The sequence below is a fragment of the Haplochromis burtoni genome, unplaced genomic scaffold, assembly GCF_018398535.1.
Source record: "Haplochromis burtoni strain Fernald_Lab_line unplaced genomic scaffold, NCSU_Asbu1 Contig_192, whole genome shotgun sequence".
Classification (NCBI taxonomy): Eukaryota; Metazoa; Chordata; class Actinopteri; order Cichliformes; family Cichlidae; genus Haplochromis; species Haplochromis burtoni.
Genome location: NW_024582553.1, coordinates 1,048,306 through 1,066,095, shown reverse-complemented (window position 1 = coordinate 1,066,095; position 17,790 = coordinate 1,048,306). Strand labels below are relative to the sequence as shown.

Here is a 17,790-nt window from a genome sequence, read left to right as displayed (position 1 = left end):
ATCTCCACATTCACAAATATACATTTCTGACATTCAAAAACAAAACAAAAACAAATCAGCGACCAATATAGCCACCTTTCTTTGCAAGGACACTCAAAAGCCTGCCATCCATGGATTCTGTCAGTGTTTTGATCTGTTCACCATCAACATTGCGTGCAGCAGCAACCACAGCCTCCCAGACACTGTTCAGAGAGGTGTACTGTTTTCCCTCCTTGTAAATCTCACATTTGATGATGGACCACAGGTTCTCAATGGGGTTCAGATCAGGTGAACAAGGAGGCCATGTCATTAGTTTTTCTTCTTTTATACCCTTTCTTGCCAGCCACGCTGTGGAGTACTTGGACGCGTGTGATGGAGCATTGTCCTGCATGAAAATCATGTTTTTCTTGAAGGATGCAGACTTCTTCTGTTGTGATCTGCGGAGGCAGACCGTGCGGAAATGTGTGTGGTGGACCCAGGTGCGAACACAAGCGAAGATACAGGAGTGGATTAAACAAAAGCGAGCCTTTTATTATGGCTGATGAAAAGGAACAAACCAGAGTGAGGGCAGCATAAGAGTATAACTCAACAGAAACCTAAACTGGACATAAACTATGGAAAGGCTATGGCTGGAGATACGGAACACAGGGGGTGGGAACACAGACGACGCGACGCAGACTCTATGAAACACAGAGACTAAATACACATGAGGGATGATCAGGGGAAGTGCCACACGAGCAGCTGACACACATGAACTTAACGACAGGACAGGAGGAGTAAAACTGAATACACTGACAGTGAATGCAGGCCTTCAAAGTAAAACAGGAAACATGAGACATGAACCGGGGAGACTAGTACAGGGGGAGGTGACATAACTGACAGCATGAACTTGACAGTACAAGACACACAGACATAAACACACGAAGGGCAAGGGAGACGTAATGCAGGGGTGATATATACAAATGGCTGGACTACCTTAGAGAACCTAAACAAATAATAAACATCAAAATAGGCTAAGCATAACACACTGGGTCACATGACCCAGGACCATGACATTCTTCCTGTACCACTGCTTGAAGAAGGTGTCTTCCAGAAACTGGCAGTAGGACTGGGAGTTGAGCTTGACTCCATCCTCAACCCGAAAAGGCCCCACAAGCTCATCTTTGATGATACCAGCCCAAACCAGTACTCCACCTCCACCTTGCTGGCGTCTGAGTCGGACTGGAGCTCTCTGCCCTTTACCAATCCAGCCACGGGCCCATCCATCTGGCCCATCAAGACTCACTCTCATTTCATCAGTCCATAAAACCTTAGAAAAATCAGTCTTGAGATATTTCTTGGCCCAGTCTTGACGTTTCAGCTTGTGTGTCTTGTTCAGTGGTGGTCGTCTTTCAGCCTTTCTTACCTTGGCCATGTCTCTGAGTATTGCACACCTTGTGCTTTTGGGCACTCCAGTGATGTTGCAGCTCTGAAATATGGCCAAACTGGTGGCAAGTGGCATCTTGGCAGCTGCACGCTTGACTTTTCTCAGTTCATGGGCAGTTATTTTGCGCCTTGGTTTTTCCACACGCTTCTTGCGACCCTGTTGACTATTTTGAATGAAACGCTTGATTGTTCGATGATCACGCTTCAGAAGCTTTGCAATTTTGAGACTGCTGCATCCCTCTGCAAGATATCTCACTATTTTTGACTTTTCTGAGCCTGTCAAGTCCTTCTTTTGACCCATTTTGCCAAAGGAAAGGACGTTGCCTAATAATTATGCACACCTGATATAGGGTGTTGATGTCATTAGACCACACCCCTTCTCATTACAGAGATGCACATCACCTAATATGCTTAATTGGTAGTAGGCTTTCGAGCCTATACAGCTTGGAGTAAGACAACATGCATGAAGAGGATGATGTGGACAAAATACTCATTTGCCTAATAATTCTGCACTCCCTGTAGTCTAGCAGCTGCAGCATCCATGTTATCTAAGTTGTCCCATTTCAGATTTTGATTTATTTGACCACAGAACAGTGTCCCACTTAGCTTCAGTCCATCTGAAGTTAACTTTGGTCCAGAGAAGACAGCAGCTCTTCTGACAGAGTTTTAACTTACATTTGTGTAAGGCATGGAGAACCGTGTTCACAAACAGTGATTTCCGTAACAGCATCATAACTGTTTTAAATGCACAAAGCCTGAGGGCTGAAGATCACTGGCATCCAGCAGTGATTTTTGGCTTTTGCTGTTTTGACCCTTCTGCTTTCTTCTACTGCTACTGTGGGGATTTGGTTGTGAACTGTGTCAAACATACAGCACCATCAGACTGCATCTCCATAGATCAGTCAAATAACTTTCAAATAAATGTCTTTACTGCTTGTTTTATCTGCACACCTAAATTGAACAAAGACACTTTTTTCATGTCAAGATGAGTTGCAACCAGAGGCATCCTTTAAAAACCTTCAGCTCTTGTGAGGCTTTAGAGCACTTTACTCTACAAAATATGTAAAGAGATTTTGATTTGCAAATTTGTGAAGCCTACTTTATTATGGGGCATTTTGCTGTTCTGTCAGTTTACTGTTTATGTCATTCTGCTGTCCTGCCAGACAAGATCAGCTATGGTAGATTTTCTCACATATGAACACAAAAAAGCACAAAATTAGACCTGATGTCATAAAAAGTAGCTGGTACTTGGAAGAGGCTACTTGAGTTATTATAGATTTGTAAAACCACACTAAAAACGAAGTCTGAAAAGAACATTTTTCTGAAACAACAATACAAACTACACTTCAGAATAAAATTAAATAAATAATAATAATGCACAAAATTGTGTAATATTTTTTTAGAAACTTCTCATTACAGAGATGCACATCACCTAATATGCTTAATTGGTAGTAGGCTTTTGAGCCTATACAGCTTGGAGTAAGACAACATGCATGAAGAGGATGATGTGGACAAAATACTCATTTGCCTAATAATTCTGCACTCCCTGTAGTCTAGCAGCTGCAGCATCCATGTTATCTAAGTTGTCCCATTTCAGATTTTGATTTATTTGACCACAGAACAGTGTCCCACTTAGCTTCAGTCCATCTGAAGTTAACTTTGGTCCAGAGAAGACAGCAGCTCTTCTGACAGAGTTTTAACTTACATTTGTGTAAGGCATGGAGAACCGTGTTCACAAACAGTGATTTCCGTAACAGCATCATAACTGTTTTAAATGCACAAAGCCTGAGGGCTGAAGATCACTGGCATCCAGCAGTGATTTTTGGCTTTTGCTGTTTTGACCCTTCTGCTTTCTTCTACTGCTACTGTGGGGATTTGGTTGTGAACTGTGTCAAACATACAGCACCATCAGACTGCATCTCCATAGCTCAGTCAAATAACTTTCAAATAAATGTCTTTACTGCTTGTTTTATCTGCACACCTAAATTGAACAAAGACACTTTTTTCATGTCAAGATGAGTTGCAACCAGAGGCATCCTTTAAAAACCTTCAGCTCTTGTGAGGCTTTAGAGCACTTTACTCTACAAAATATGTAAAGAGATTTTGATTTGCAAATTTGTGAAGCCTACTTTATTATGGGGCATTTTGCTGTTCTGTCAGTTTACTGTTTATGTCATTCTGCTGTCCTGCCAGACAAGATCAGCTATGGTAGATTTTCTCACATATGAACACAAAAAAGCACAAAATTAGACCTGATGTCATAAAAAGTAGCTGGTACTTGGAAGAGGCTACTTGAGTTATTATAGATTTGTAAAACCACACTAAAAACGAAGTCTGAAAAGAACATTTTTCTGAAACAACAATACAAACTACACTTCAGAATAAAATTAAATAAATAATAATAATGCACAAAATTGTGTAATATTTTTTTAGAAAGGAAATTCCCCACCTAATGATGCGTTGGTGCATTTAGTCACTGAGACTGTGAACTAGCTGCCTTATTCATATTGTAATCCAGGTTCTGGACATCTTAAATCTTGCCCTGACAATGATCCTCAATATAATTTTTAGTAAATCTGTTTTGAAATCTTACTGAAAGAAAGCAAATCAAAAAAAGAAAGAAAAGAAAATAGGGGAAAAATAGTAAATACAAAACTCTAATAACTGTGGTGTATTTCTTCTGTTTCCACAAAAATAAACTCTCAGATGTCGTCCTCCTATCATGCCTGTCAAATCCAGGCTAATGAGGTGCTTTATAATCTTACAGACTATGCACACAAAAGTGTTGTAAGAGATTTGCATACTCATTGATGCCTTAAGTTAAATTCAATGAGTCATGCCTCTGCTGAGTCGCCAGACAAGTATAGGGCCTACGCCTCACTAACTGCAGACAGCTCACCACCATTAGGCAGATAAGGTGAAAAGAAAGACGTCACGTGTCATTCTGTTACATTTGCATGACTCAGAATTATCTGTTTATCCCACACAGTCACGTGCAGTTTGCCCAACATTTTTCCTTGTTGGTACAGTCAGTGGAAATAACATAAATAAAAAGGCATGATTATCAAACAGAACAATCAAAGCAGACACCAGCATGTACCAGTGTGTTCCATTGGTATGTCACGTGTGCTTGGCTGCATGTTTCAGTTTTCTTCTGCAAATGTTTGTGATTCCAACACAGACTGGATAACAGAAGAATTTCATTTGCCACGAGTCATTTGCAGGTCAAGCTATTCACTATAATTAAGTGATAAATTAACTGACATCTAATACATAAATTAACATAAGAAGCTTTTTCTTCAGCATTTTCTCATACAGCTTGGACCGTTTAGTTAGTTGTGTTTGTGTTAAAAGGTGGAGAGAACATTCATATTTGCAGATCCCCTTACACGATCTTTGCTCCTCTTGTGCTAAAGAGAACTCACCAGTTCAGTGTTGACGTGGATTGGCTCGTGAAAGATTGTCCACACGACTGCTTCGTTGCAAGCAGGCGTTGTCAGGGAACCCATGTATTGGTAGAACTTTGTCAAATTTACATTTCCAATTAAGTCATCAATAGAGATGCTATGGTCTAAACGAACCTTGCTCCCTGTGGAAAGATTAGAATGAAAGAGACTTGAATTTAAAAGGATAAATAAATGTAATCATAAAGTGGTTTGCATTTTATATTCACTTCAGTGCATGTTCACAAAAGTCAAGAGGCACGGTTTGTCAGCTACTGTCTCACCCTCTTCTGCTTCATGACTTTACAAACTTTTATCGTTTGACTTCAAAAATAATTCCACATACAGACAAAGAAGTCAAACACAAATTTCCTTTAACTATTGTTATAACTACAACAACAATGGCAGGCCATTCTTCTAATCTTTCAATATTCTTTTTTTTTTTTTAAACAAAGCCATTGGAACTCTAGTGGAAGAAAAGACCAACCCTTGTCGGTGAGGTTTGCCAGGTATGACGTAAAGTTCACCCATGGCTCTGACTCCTGTGGACTTCAACTCTACATTATGTATGAACGTAATTATGTTAATATTTAAAAGCCATCAATGTAAACCAGTTTTATAAGTGTCGCCTATTTAAAAATAGCAGCGTGAAGTCTGGGGCATACAGACTTCATAAAAAACCCAAGTACAGCATATCCATCTGGATGCTCTGGAGGGGCAGTGAGATGATCCTTCTGAGTGACTATGTGCATCTGGAAGAAAGTCCAACAACTTATAAGGCAAAGCAAAATATAGAAAAGGAGTTTAGATGTCAAGTAATGAAGAAACATTGTACCTCCGTTGGATATCTGTGCTCATAAATCATGTGCTCTGAGCCTGGATTTTTTACATCACCCCAGTGAAAGTGAAACTGAAGTCCTGTATATGTTCCACTGAGTCCACCTCCACTCACTTTAACTTCATTTCCTTTCAATGTGCACTCCACTACAAATGGTATAGATTGTTGTAACTTGGAAAACGTTGTATGTTTATGCAGTTTTAGTTAGATTATAAAGAACATAAACATATTTAATTTTGACAGAGGTGGCTTTGAAGTCTTTCTTGAGTTCGCTATTACTCAGTGTATCAATAACAAAAAAAATAAATCCTTCCACTTTAGATTTGAGATTTTAGGAAGGGGAAGCATCTCAGTATTGTTCTCAGTGGAAATTTAGTTTATTCTATAAAGATTAAGATTTAAAATGAGCATCAAAAAGCCCTAAAATGATCACTTGGATGGGATTTGTGATCCTCATTCTTTTACAAAACTCCATGAAGAAGCTGTCAAGATCAGACAACTGTTCATTACTGTACTCAGGGTTAAAAGTTTGACAAAGCATCCTACCTTCACTCTTCCAGTCTCAAAGTTCCAAGTCTTATGAAGTGATGTGTTGGTTTCAAGTCTCAGATTAAAAACTTTTGTCCGCTTTCAATGAGTCCATCAGTGAGAGAGGGGTAAGAAACTGCTGCAGTACACTTCAAGATACTTATCTATATTTATCAATATATATATAATATGCTAAACAATGGGAGGACACCCCCGTGTATAAACAAAGAGCAGTATAGGGGAGACACACAACATGGTTGAAGACACTTTTTCAGAATGTGGTATTCAAAATAGACGCATCAATAGGGGTGTACCAGTTATCTGGTTAAGTCAGTATGTTTAACTATATTCATTCTACTCCAATGCATCACGTAGGTGCTTATGTGTATATGAAATCATATATTTGATCCCAGAGGATGGAATAATTAAAGAAATGGACGAAACAAGACAAAACCCCAAAACAGTGCATACTGCAACAAAATGTATTCATTCCAATTGCAATACATTTTTTCTAAAGCACAGCACAAACAAATCTTGTTATGTACAAGAATTTTCAGATGCTCAGCTTACAAAATGTTTCATAGGAAATAGAGCTGTTGGTCGGGTTTCTTTTTACAATCCAGAAAAACCACCCTTAGTTTCTATGACTTCTAGATGAGACAAAGGTGAAAATATAAGAAAGTTCTTATTCAAAACGATTTGGTGCAGTGACAGGTCCCTCACTTTGTTTTTTGTATAGAGTTCATCATTTGTACTATCATTTTTTTAATCACTGAGTTGGACAACCAAACCCCATATACAGTGTTCGGGTCAAACAAAGCTGATGGTATGAGTATGAGCTTCATATTCAGATGACATTTTTGAAATTGATATCACTCCTGTATTTCCTGTGACACTATTTAAAACATTCCATTGGAAAGTTGTAGGGCCCTCAGGAACAAATTAAAGTCACTGACATGGAGATTTAACCTATCCATTCACGTGACACATCAATCAAAAATAATGATACTGAGATAAAAACAAAAAACAATACCACTAAATCTCTATTATTGAAAAGGGAAATGAAAAACGTATTCCAAAGTGCAAACTTTATATTTTAAAGGAAAAAAAACATTGAAAGATTTATCCTACCAACAGGTGCCTATTAGCATTCAATACAACCCCAATCATGTGACCATCCACAAACTATTATCGAATAAAATAAAACTATTATACACAAAACATTGACAAATGTTAAGATCAGCAAATAAATTAAGACATGATTCCTACAAACCGCAGTATTTACACTAGTCAGCCAAAAGTGGTGACAAATTTATTAAAAACCAATTGTCAAATTTCATTCATATGTCAATTTATTACAAAATATTGATAGGTAAAGGTACAGAGATTTACAATTTGTTATCACACAGACCTGTTACCTGGTCATGTTTAATGTCAACCACTGTGTATACACACATCACTTTGGTAAGTGAATCTACACAAAAAGGGTTTCTGTCCTTCATGTCCTCACACACTCATCCCTATGCTTTGTTAGGCCCAGTTCTCTTTGTGTTTATGCAGAACGGAAATACAGCAAACACACAACACCTTTTTCCAAAACATTAAAGATGATGGCGAGGTATGGAGTAAACTGACACAGTGACAATGATTGTTTATTAAGACAAATGATTGTGCGGATCAGTGAAAGACTTGATCTTGACATGACAATGTTCATGATTTTTACAATTTGTTGGTTGTTATTTTTCTTATTTTCTTTGTCAATTCACTGACAAATGAACAAAGATTTTTTAAGTAGTTGGGAAGCACAGAAAGATCGCACCTGACCTTACTAATTTACATAAAAATACATTATATTATTTAATCATCTGATGTTTACTTCTGAGTACAGTAGATCAATTTTTCCTGTTTACTTTGGTTCATTTGTCACAATAAGTACTGCCTCTTAGTCTGTGGCAGTATGTCGACAAAACAAGCACAGTTGTTTTGGTTTGATCTTAAAGACAACAAACCGCTAACAAAAAAGACATGGATCACAGAGTCCCTGTTTGATTGACACATTTGCATGTTTACTTGTTGGAAAATATTTTTAAAATGTTGGTATCAAGTTTGAACTTTGATTTGGACCATTTTTCCTTTTTGATAATCTGTTTTTTATACCTTTATGTGTGTTATGTAAGACTAAGTGCCTGAATTACCTATTGAGAAATATAAGTCATGACATCTGACATTTGCACCGGTGCTTTACTGGCTTCCGGGTTTTATTGTTTACAAAATCTTTAACTCACAACTTCCGTTTCTGAACCCAATTTATTGTGAACCATTTAGAGACTGTAACAGTTAAATCGCAGAAGCTAAAGGATACAGATGATGCAAAAAGCAACCATGCTAAACACATTTTTATTAAAAGAACTAAATGTTTTATTGGATAATGGCAAAACAGTTCTTTTTACAGTGTTTTGCATTAAATTGTACTCTAACAGGAAGCAAGCACGAGAACTCAAAAAGGACACAACATGAGAAATTGCAATTTGTCATAATGTTCATGGTCCTTTTTTCCTCTAGTGCAGTCACACATATTCCTATCAAGTATATAAAGCATGATATATGGAATTATGTTGCAAAGAAAAAAATACAACTCTAAATATGCCTTTATTTTAGATTCCTGAAAGCAGCCACCCTTTTCTTTGTTGATAGCGCTGCAAACCGTTGGCATTCTCTTAATGAGCTTCATGATGAAGTCACCTGAAATGGTCTGACTTCACAGCTGTGCCTTGTCAGGCTTCATTTGGGGAAATTCTTGCCTTCTTGATGAGATTGGGACCATCAGTTGTGTTGCGCAGGAGTCAGATTGGTACAAAGCTGACAGCTCTATTGGACAACTGTTAGAATTCAAATTATGGCAGGAAACAATCAGCTAAGTAAAGACAAACAACAGTTCATCATTGCTTTAACAACTGAAGGTCAGTCAGTCAAGAAAACTTTGAATGTATCCCCAAGTGTAATTGTAAAATCAATCAAGTGCTACGACGAAATTGGCTCACATGAGAAACGGCCCGTGAAAGGAAGACCAAGAGTCCTCTATGCTGCTGAGTATACATTCATTCAAGTCACCAGCCTCAGAAATTGCAAGTTAACAGCACCTCAGGTTAGAGCCAAGATAAATACCACACAGAGTTCCAGTAGCAGACAAATCTCTACATCTACTGTTCAGAGCAGACTGTGCGAATCAAACAGCTGCTGAGAAATCACTTCTAAGGAAAAGCAACAGGCAGATGAGATTTGTTTGGGCCAAGTAACACAAGGAATGGACATTTGACCATTGGAAATCTGTGCTTTGGTCTGATGAGTCCAAATTTGAGCTCTTTGGTCCCACTCCCATAGAGTGAAGGCAAAAGGGCCAACAAGTGCTCAGCATCTCTGGGAACTCCTTCAAGACTGTTGGAACACCATTTCAGGTGACGACCTCATGAAGCTCATCGAGAGAATGCCAGGAATATGCAAAGCAGTGATCAAAGCAAATCATGGCTGTTTAGAAGAACCTAAAACATAAAACATGTTTTGAGTTATTTCACATTTCTTGGTTTACTTCATGATTCCATGTGTTCCTTTATAGTTTTGATGCCTTCAGTGACAATCTACAATATAAATAGTCATGAATATAAAGAAAAACCATTAAATGAGAAGGTGTGTCCAAATGTTTGACTGGTAATGTATATATTATATATCTTTTTTGTCTGCATGATTCATGACAAGCTCCTATATGTCTGTGTGCATGTGTGCGTGTCTGTGTGTGTTCCATTAACACCATGCACAAACTGTGTCTCTAGATCCAGCTGGATTTCTGAAACCAGAACAGTTATTTTTGTTTTTCAATTTGATATGTAATTGTGAAGCTAAATGTTAAATTGTGCCCTTTCTCACAATAAAAAAGAATAATTTCCCAAATTCCTAAACCTACAGTTAGAAAAACTCCAAAACCTTACAATCACATAATGTTTTTGGCATAAGTAAAAAGATGACTTTATCAAATTTTGGGACTTTGGTAGAAATAATAAAAAGACAAAAAAAAAAAGTGGGGGGAAAGAGTGAAAGAAGAAATCATGTGTGGAAAAATTGTGCACACTGACTTTTTTCTGTTCTTCTTACAACAAAGAATTAAGTATCATTTAAATCATAAATAAGTCTTTGCTTTTGTTTGCAAAATTCATAAAAAGCTTGTGTGGGATGTGGTGAAGTCTGGTGAGCAGTTCCACATTAAAGCAAACGGACATAATTCCCAGGGAGCTCAGAGCAGAGAGGCAACAGTCCTGCAGAAACAAAAGGAAAACTATGTTTAAAGGCAGCAGTACAACACTAATGAATCTAAAAATATCTCTGTGTTTTTAAATGTGAATAGTCTTACTGAAAAAGGGATCCAGTCAGCTCATCAACAAAACCACCTACAAAATTTAAGTCAAACCAAAGTTAATGAAATCTGTGAACACACAACAGTACACCCACAGAATCACAACTAGCACTTACCCGGTGTGCAAACTGTGTCACAAAGAATGGGACAAATGTAGCAGGTTGAGCAACCCTGGAAAACAAAACAAACAAAACCGATTAACGCAAAGAGGCACAGGGCAAAATGAAGTGCTGTGTATTATTACAGCAGTTATAATCCTTTTTAAGTCAAGATGCTTACTTGGCAGTGCTCGCAGTGATCAGACACATCTCCTTCTTCACACGGGCACTTGGCACAGTTAGTAGAGCAATGCTACAAGATGGGAAGAAACCACAACGTAGAGTGATTAGTCGTGCATATGGTATATAGTCAGGGCAAATCGACAACACAGGACTTATAATGATGTGTGATTACTGGGTAGATTCACAAAAAAGTCTGTTAATTCCATTACATGTTTTTGTTTGTTTTTTTTACCTCACAAATGGAGCAAACACTACACAACGATCCAGAGTGGAACTGTGGAGTGTCAGCAGCTCCCTTCTCTTCATCTGAGTCACCTTGGTTGTCCTTTGTGTCTTTACCTTCAGACTCATCTGTAAATGGTTCACAGAATCAGGAACTGTATTCTAATCATTTCAATTCAGTTTTATTTATACGTCCAAATCACAACAACAGTTGCCCAATGGTGCTTTATATTGTAAGGACCAGGGAAAACCCCAATAATCAGATGACCCTCTGTGAGCAAGTGCTTTGGTGACAGTGGACTGGAAAAAACTACCAGGAAGAAAATTGAGAGGTAGATATAGTGATCGGTTGGGAGTGAGCGGAGGAAGACAGGACAAGACACGCTGTGGAATAGAGCCAACTGTATCTTGTAGAACATTAAATTGTCTAAATAAATATATGATTATAACCCTATATGTCTTGAAAATATTTTGCAGGAAATTCTTGCAAATTCATCCAAAATAAAATACAATTATATAAGTTTTACATAAGTATTCACAACCTTTGTTCAATACTAACACCTTTTGCAACAATTACTACAATAACTGCCAGTTCCTGCTACCAAAACCATCCCCACTGTCTGACACTACCACCGCCATGCTTCACTGTGATGGTATTGGCCAGGTGATGAGCAATGCCTAGTTTCCTCCAGACATTCCTCCAGACATGCTGTTTTCATCAGACCAGAAAATGTTGTTTCTCCTGGCCTGCAGGGACCTTTGAACAAGTGAAAGACTGTGAATGCGTTCCTGGTTCACTGTATCAAAACCTAAGTATTCACATGGGTTTCCAAATTGTTGTGTTGGTGCTAATGATTTCAATTCATTTGGGAGTAATTTACCACTTCATTCATCACTTTTTCAGCCTTTTTGTAGTTAACCGCTGAGAGTACAGTGACTTTGGGCCTTTTGAGCCTCTGTACTAACACACAATCCAAAAAGACCTTTTCTAGTGAGTACTGATTACTGCCATTTATTTACAAGTTACGTGTCTAATGTTTAATTCTACTTGATGCAATATTATGGCACAGATGGTCTCTTTTTTTGTATTATATTTTTGTCATAACATCATGTCGTTAGATTTGTATTTTTGATTGTCATTTATGCTTAGAAATATCTACTCATATATGCTTAGAGTGTTATAATCAATGTCATGTTGGTAGAGCTTTGATCCTTAATAGTCTGCAAAGGCTTGGTGTGCATTCCAGAGTGTTCAGGCATTCACACCCACATCCTGGGAGCATGGGAGAGGGCATACCTTCCCTTATTGTTTTATGGTAGGATAAACGTAGCTATGTCAGTTTTAGTCTAAGTACCTTTTGTTTAGATGAACTGCCAGACATCCAGACCGGCAGGTCTGGAAGTCATTTATGGGGTCACACACTGACTCCACACACATACACATACACAATGCACAGGCAAGGTACTCTTTGTGTGTATGTATACGTCATATGTTAATGAACCTATGTATATTCATGTAACCTCAATAAAAGAGCAATGTTACGGGGGAGCGGACGAGACCGACTGGGGTCAAGCGAAGGAACGGCGCTTGTCGTGGTTCTCTCCCTCATATATGAGTAACACGAAGAACTTTGCCTACTTGGTGTTTAATGCTTTTTGCTGTGTAGTTGAATTGTCCTTAACATTCCAGCAAATAGGTTTATGCTACAAACCTATCACATGTGACATGTTTGTTTTTACAAAATAGTCTAAGTAGATTTATTGTAAACAAAGCAAAAATTCCTACAGGTGCTGTTTTTCCATAATATCATTTGTTGTCATTTTTTTCAAGCATGAAGCAATGACTGAAATTAAAAAAAAAAATCCCTTTATAACGCCCTCTTTTGGACAAATCTCAAAGTATTCAATGTTTGGTGCTTGTTTGAAGTCTCAAAAGCTACACTGGCCACTAGAAAATAGATGGTTTAGATACTGTTGCCTTCCTGCTGTTGCACAGATAATCCAGTCCATTTTAGGACTGATATGTATGACAGTGTTCCTAAAGTAACCCTAGTAAGCTGAACAATGTCAGAGAGCTACTGTAGAGTACAGAGTCACTCACGGGGTTCCAAAAAATCTCATTATTTGTTGTAACTTTAAATACTGCACCATTTAGTATCTTGCTAACCCATTAATATGTTTCAAAATGTGTGCATGTTTTTTTGTTAAAGTGTGATTCACCATCTTCATCTTCAGAGTCATCCTCATCTACATCCTCTCCTTGAGTTTCTTCATCGTCACCCTCTTGCCTTGCTTCCTTCTCATCGTCTTCCTCATTATTAGCTGGGACTTCCTCCTCCTCATCTGCATCTGCCTCCACCTCTTCCTCTTCATCCTCCTCTGCTGCATATTCTTCTTCAGATTCTACCTCTTCTGCATCATCCTCATCTGAAGCCTCACCTTCTTCATCCTCCTCTGCTTCATATTCTTCTTCATATTCTTCCTTTTCTGCATCATCCTCATCTGAAGCCTCACCTTCTTCATCCTCCTCTGCTTCATATTCTTCTTCATATTCTTCCTTTTCTGCATCATCCTCATCTGAAGCCTCACCTTCTTCATCCTCCTCTGCTTCATATTCTTCCTTTTCTGCATCACCCTCATCTGAAGCCTCACCTTCTTCTTCCTTCTCAACATCCCCATTCTCCTGAGAATTATCTTCTTCCTCATTATCAGCATTGTCATCTTCCTCCTCTGCTGTCTCCTTCTCATCCTCCTGTTCTTCTTCCACCTTTTCATCAGTCTCTACCTCATCATCATCATCATCTGAGTCTTCATCTTTTTCTTCATTCCCCTCACCAACCTCAGCCGTTTCACTTTCTTCAGCCTCCTTAGCATTTCTATCATGGAGGCTTTCCTCCAGTTCGTTCAAGTCTTGCGCACTTACAATAACAGAGAAAGGGACCTGGGATGAGCACAGCAGCACAAGCAGGAGACCTACCACCCAAAATTTTACAGGTGCCATCTTGGGAGAAATGCAGCTTTGGAATTTGAAGACTGTCTTATTCTTGTTACTCTATTCTTCCACCAAAAACCAAAACAGTTGATGGAAGACAAAAAGCTGCTAAGGCGCAGCAGATTTAGGCAGTGTTCAGGTCTTTTTCCCAGACTCCCGAGAGACGGTTTGAAAAGAAGTGTGCTCACAGAGAGCAGAGTGCCAGGCTTGTGCTGGGAACACAGAGGACACAGTGGAAACACGACTGTGTGTGGCTGTGTGTACTTGAGTGACAGAGGCACATGGCGAGGAAGAATGCTCCTGATGCCCTTAACACAGAGCATTAGAGAGGTGAGTGTATGCATTTGGTGGATGGGGGAGGGGGCTACTGAACTGCAGGAGGGGGGCAAAAATAAGATTTTTTTTTCTTATTAGAAATTACAACAATTAAATAATTTGAAGATAAAGTTATGGTTCTATACACAGCTTTTGTAGTCATAGCTCCCAAACTATTCAGGAAAGAAGCAGAACTTTGATAAATGTACTATGTGTGGGTTTTTTAGATTAATGGTTCGCACATTTTTGGAATATTCTTCTCAGTATCTGCTATTTACTTTAGTGTACACAGCAAAATTAATTTCTTCTTGCCACTGCTGAAGCAAATGAGAATACGTAAGGATCATGCAGACGTGCATGTACATGCAAGGAAATGGAGAGGAAAGCACTTTGAACATATGCTTACTTCCCAAAAATAGCATTTTTTTTAGGCTTCTTGTGTGTGTGTGTTTTTTTTTACTTTGGAGCCAGCAGGAGGAGAACAGTGTTATAAAGTCCACACTCACAGTGGCACAGTCAGCTACAATACTGCAGAGAGCAGCCAGGCTGAAAGCGATGACAGTGCCTCTCAGTGTGAGTTGCTCCTCCTCCGGTTATTGACAGGTGACGCAGCTATTTACAGTGAAGGCTCCTTCAATGGCTTGTTCCACTATGTGACCTTCAATGGAGCCATGGCAGACTGAAACTCAGCACCAGCATGCTTCTTTAACACTATCCATGATACTTATGTGCATAGTAGATCCAACTATTACAATCCCACATTGTGCACAGAATTAAAATGTATTTATTAATGACAAATGATAGGTTCTTTCATCAAGTTTACTAAAATGATCACATTCAAAAGTATTTTTATTATTATTCTTTATTCATTCAAATCTCATTGAGATTTAAATCTGTTTTTAAAGACACACCTGGCAAAGAGCGGAGACGAAGTTTCAGCAAATACACAAAGAAAAAGCCAATGCAGTCCAGTCCAGACAGGTGAACACAAAAAGCAAACATTATTACAAGAGTGGTAATAAAAGCAGTCAAACTGGCCGAAAGAGCTCACACTTCTCACACTTTTTAAAATGGACTTAAACTCCCCCATCATGAGTCTGATAATCAGTTGTGCAGTCTGAACTTCTTATGTAGATTACTGCAGCACAAAGGGGACAGGATATTTTAAAATGTCTATTCACAACTCCATTCTGACCCTGGAGACAAACATTTGTATAATATTGTGAAAGCGTAGACTGGTTGTGGTTTTTACATATACAGACACATGGCTTTTTTCTGGCTTTATTAGACAGGTGCAGTGAAGAGTTATAGGAAAGCAGAGTAAGGGGAAGACATGTGGCAAAGTGCTGCGGGTCAGATTTGATCCCAGGCCAGGTGCTCTCAGCCATATGGCATATGGTCACCTGCTCATCTCAGTGACCTAAACTGGTGCCCTCGACCAGACATTTTTAGATTAAAAAACAATTATATACAGAGATGGGGATATTCAGAAATGAGCACTTAGCAGCAGCATACAGAGAACAGTGATGTACATCATTTTCGCAACTAGTGATAAAACATAAAGCACAATAACAAACAGTATACAGCCTCTTTAGGTGCTGCCCTGGTATGTTTAAAAGGAGCAGATCACAGTAATGCAAAAAGGGAAGGAAAGGGAAAAGAAAATGAAACAAAGTAAGTTTAATGAGACTGAACAACATCTAAGACTGCCTCAAGAAATTCAAGTGTTTGTACTAATCAAGTAGATGAACAATAGATAACTGTGTCATCTGCATAAAACGAGAATTCGAAAGAAACCTAGATTTTACCCTTGGTTTCTTTTCTTACCTACAAGTTACCTACTACGTTATGAAACCAGACAGGCCTGACTGTCTGGAATGTATTTGCTCACTCTGCACTTTGATTTTGTGCCAAGAATTAGACAAGACAAGGAACCTTTTTTGTATAGTGCAGCCACGTGTAACAGGCATACATCATTCACTTCTAAGAATTTCTCTACAAGGACATAATAACTAGATAATGATCTAATAAAAAAATCTCTGAAATTATTTAAATAATCCAAATATCAATACTTTGGTCTCATTTGTCCAAAAGGCATACCACATGAATTGTGGCAGGCTTTTTTTAACCAAACTCTCAGCAACAAATTCCTTTGTTGTCATATTAAAAATAAATGTATTATACTGCATAAAAACTTGATTAAATAGAAAACAATAATGCAGACATAAAAATACGGCCCATATTTGCAGTGTAACGGAGCAAAAAAAAAGTATTAACGTGCTCTCAATATGACCCCTGATAGACAACATCACAGAAAATCCGACTACAATGTAAAAGATTTAGTAAGCACTTTTAAAACTAAAGCAGTGAAGATGACATGTTATCTGCTTACTTACTGCAATAACCCGAGTGAAAGCAGTGTGACTTTTTTAACATGCAGGCTGTTTTGTAAGCAAAACTGATTTCATAAGTTCTGGGAAGTACCTCGTAACACAGGCAGGGCACGAGGAGGTTTGACTGTACTTCCTTGTGCTAAAGTATCCACAACCCAGTTGAGGACAGTTGAGTATTGCTCCATCTGAGAAGAAAGAGCAGAATATCAGAATATCATAAAAGTCCAGAATAGAATAGTTATTCTTAAATCTAAATGAAAACCAAGTGAGAAAAGGATGACTTATTTTTTATTGATATCAATAATGAATAATGGCAGAGATATATGTGTTCAAGCTTTCTGTTCATTGCATGTCTTGTCTTTGTGTCTATAACAACACACAAAACAGATTGAAATAATCTGTTTAATTTCAGTATTTATATCAAATAAATATTATGTAGTCCCATTTGAGCATTAACATAAAGTACTATTTTAATAATTGAAAAGCTCAGAGAGTAAAAATGTTTTTGTGCTTAAAGGTGTTTTGTCTCCTACTGGAGAAAATCATCTTGAATAAGGAAACTGCATCATCAAAGACACACATGAGGGCAGCAAAGCCTAGCTTAGCTTAGTTCAAAGACAGATGAAATAGAGACAGCTTGCCTGGCTCCATCTAGTGACCAAAATCCACCTACCAACTAAAACTAAAACTCACCTTTCATTTCTACAAGACCACAATTTGTCACTTTCTAACACTCTAATTAATGTGCAACCAAAACTATTGGCTGTTTTTTTCTCCAAAATATTAAATATGCATTACTTACCATCACCCACATTATCGCTGACCTCAGCCAGCAAACAACTTTACATAAACCCAACTTAAACTGCCTTTCTGCTTTATAGTAGGTGTTTTCCCCCATGTTCCATCTTTCTGTCATTATACTCCCTAATCTCTATATAAAATACTTTGACTGTGCAGACATGCTCTTTC

The 17,790-nt window shown here is 38.2% G+C and overlaps 2 protein-coding genes across 3 annotated transcripts in view; both read right to left on the bottom strand.

The window, feature by feature from the left end:
* Positions 1–7,349: 7,349 nt before the first annotated feature.
* LOC121815362 (sarcoplasmic reticulum histidine-rich calcium-binding protein-like) lies at positions 7,350–14,504 on the bottom strand. Of its 2 annotated transcripts, XM_042226042.1 has the most exons (6): positions 13,342–14,504; positions 11,132–11,250; positions 10,898–10,969; positions 10,735–10,789; positions 10,616–10,652; positions 7,350–10,520 (listed from the first exon to the last, which is right to left on the bottom strand). In XM_042226042.1, exons 1-6 carry the CDS (start codon positions 14,120–14,122, stop codon positions 10,499–10,501), a joined length of 1,086 nt encoding a protein of 361 aa, XP_042081976.1. In that variant the 5' UTR covers positions 14,123–14,504; the 3' UTR covers positions 7,350–10,498. The 2 variants fall into 2 exon arrangements, with proteins under 2 accessions (XP_042081976.1, XP_042081977.1); XM_042226043.1 differs by lacking the exon at positions 7,350–10,520 and having other exon boundaries at positions 10,612–10,652.
* A 789-nt stretch (positions 14,505–15,293) lies between these two features.
* The window catches only part of LOC102292284 (transient receptor potential cation channel subfamily M member 4), a 123,925-nt gene continuing 121,428 nt past the window's right edge, over positions 15,294–17,790 (bottom strand). The window contains exon 27 of the mRNA XM_042226036.1: positions 15,294–17,006. Within this exon, the coding sequence (XP_042081970.1) occupies positions 16,893–17,006 (114 nt within the window). The 3' untranslated portion in view covers positions 15,294–16,892. The remainder of the gene's footprint in view (positions 17,007–17,790) is intronic.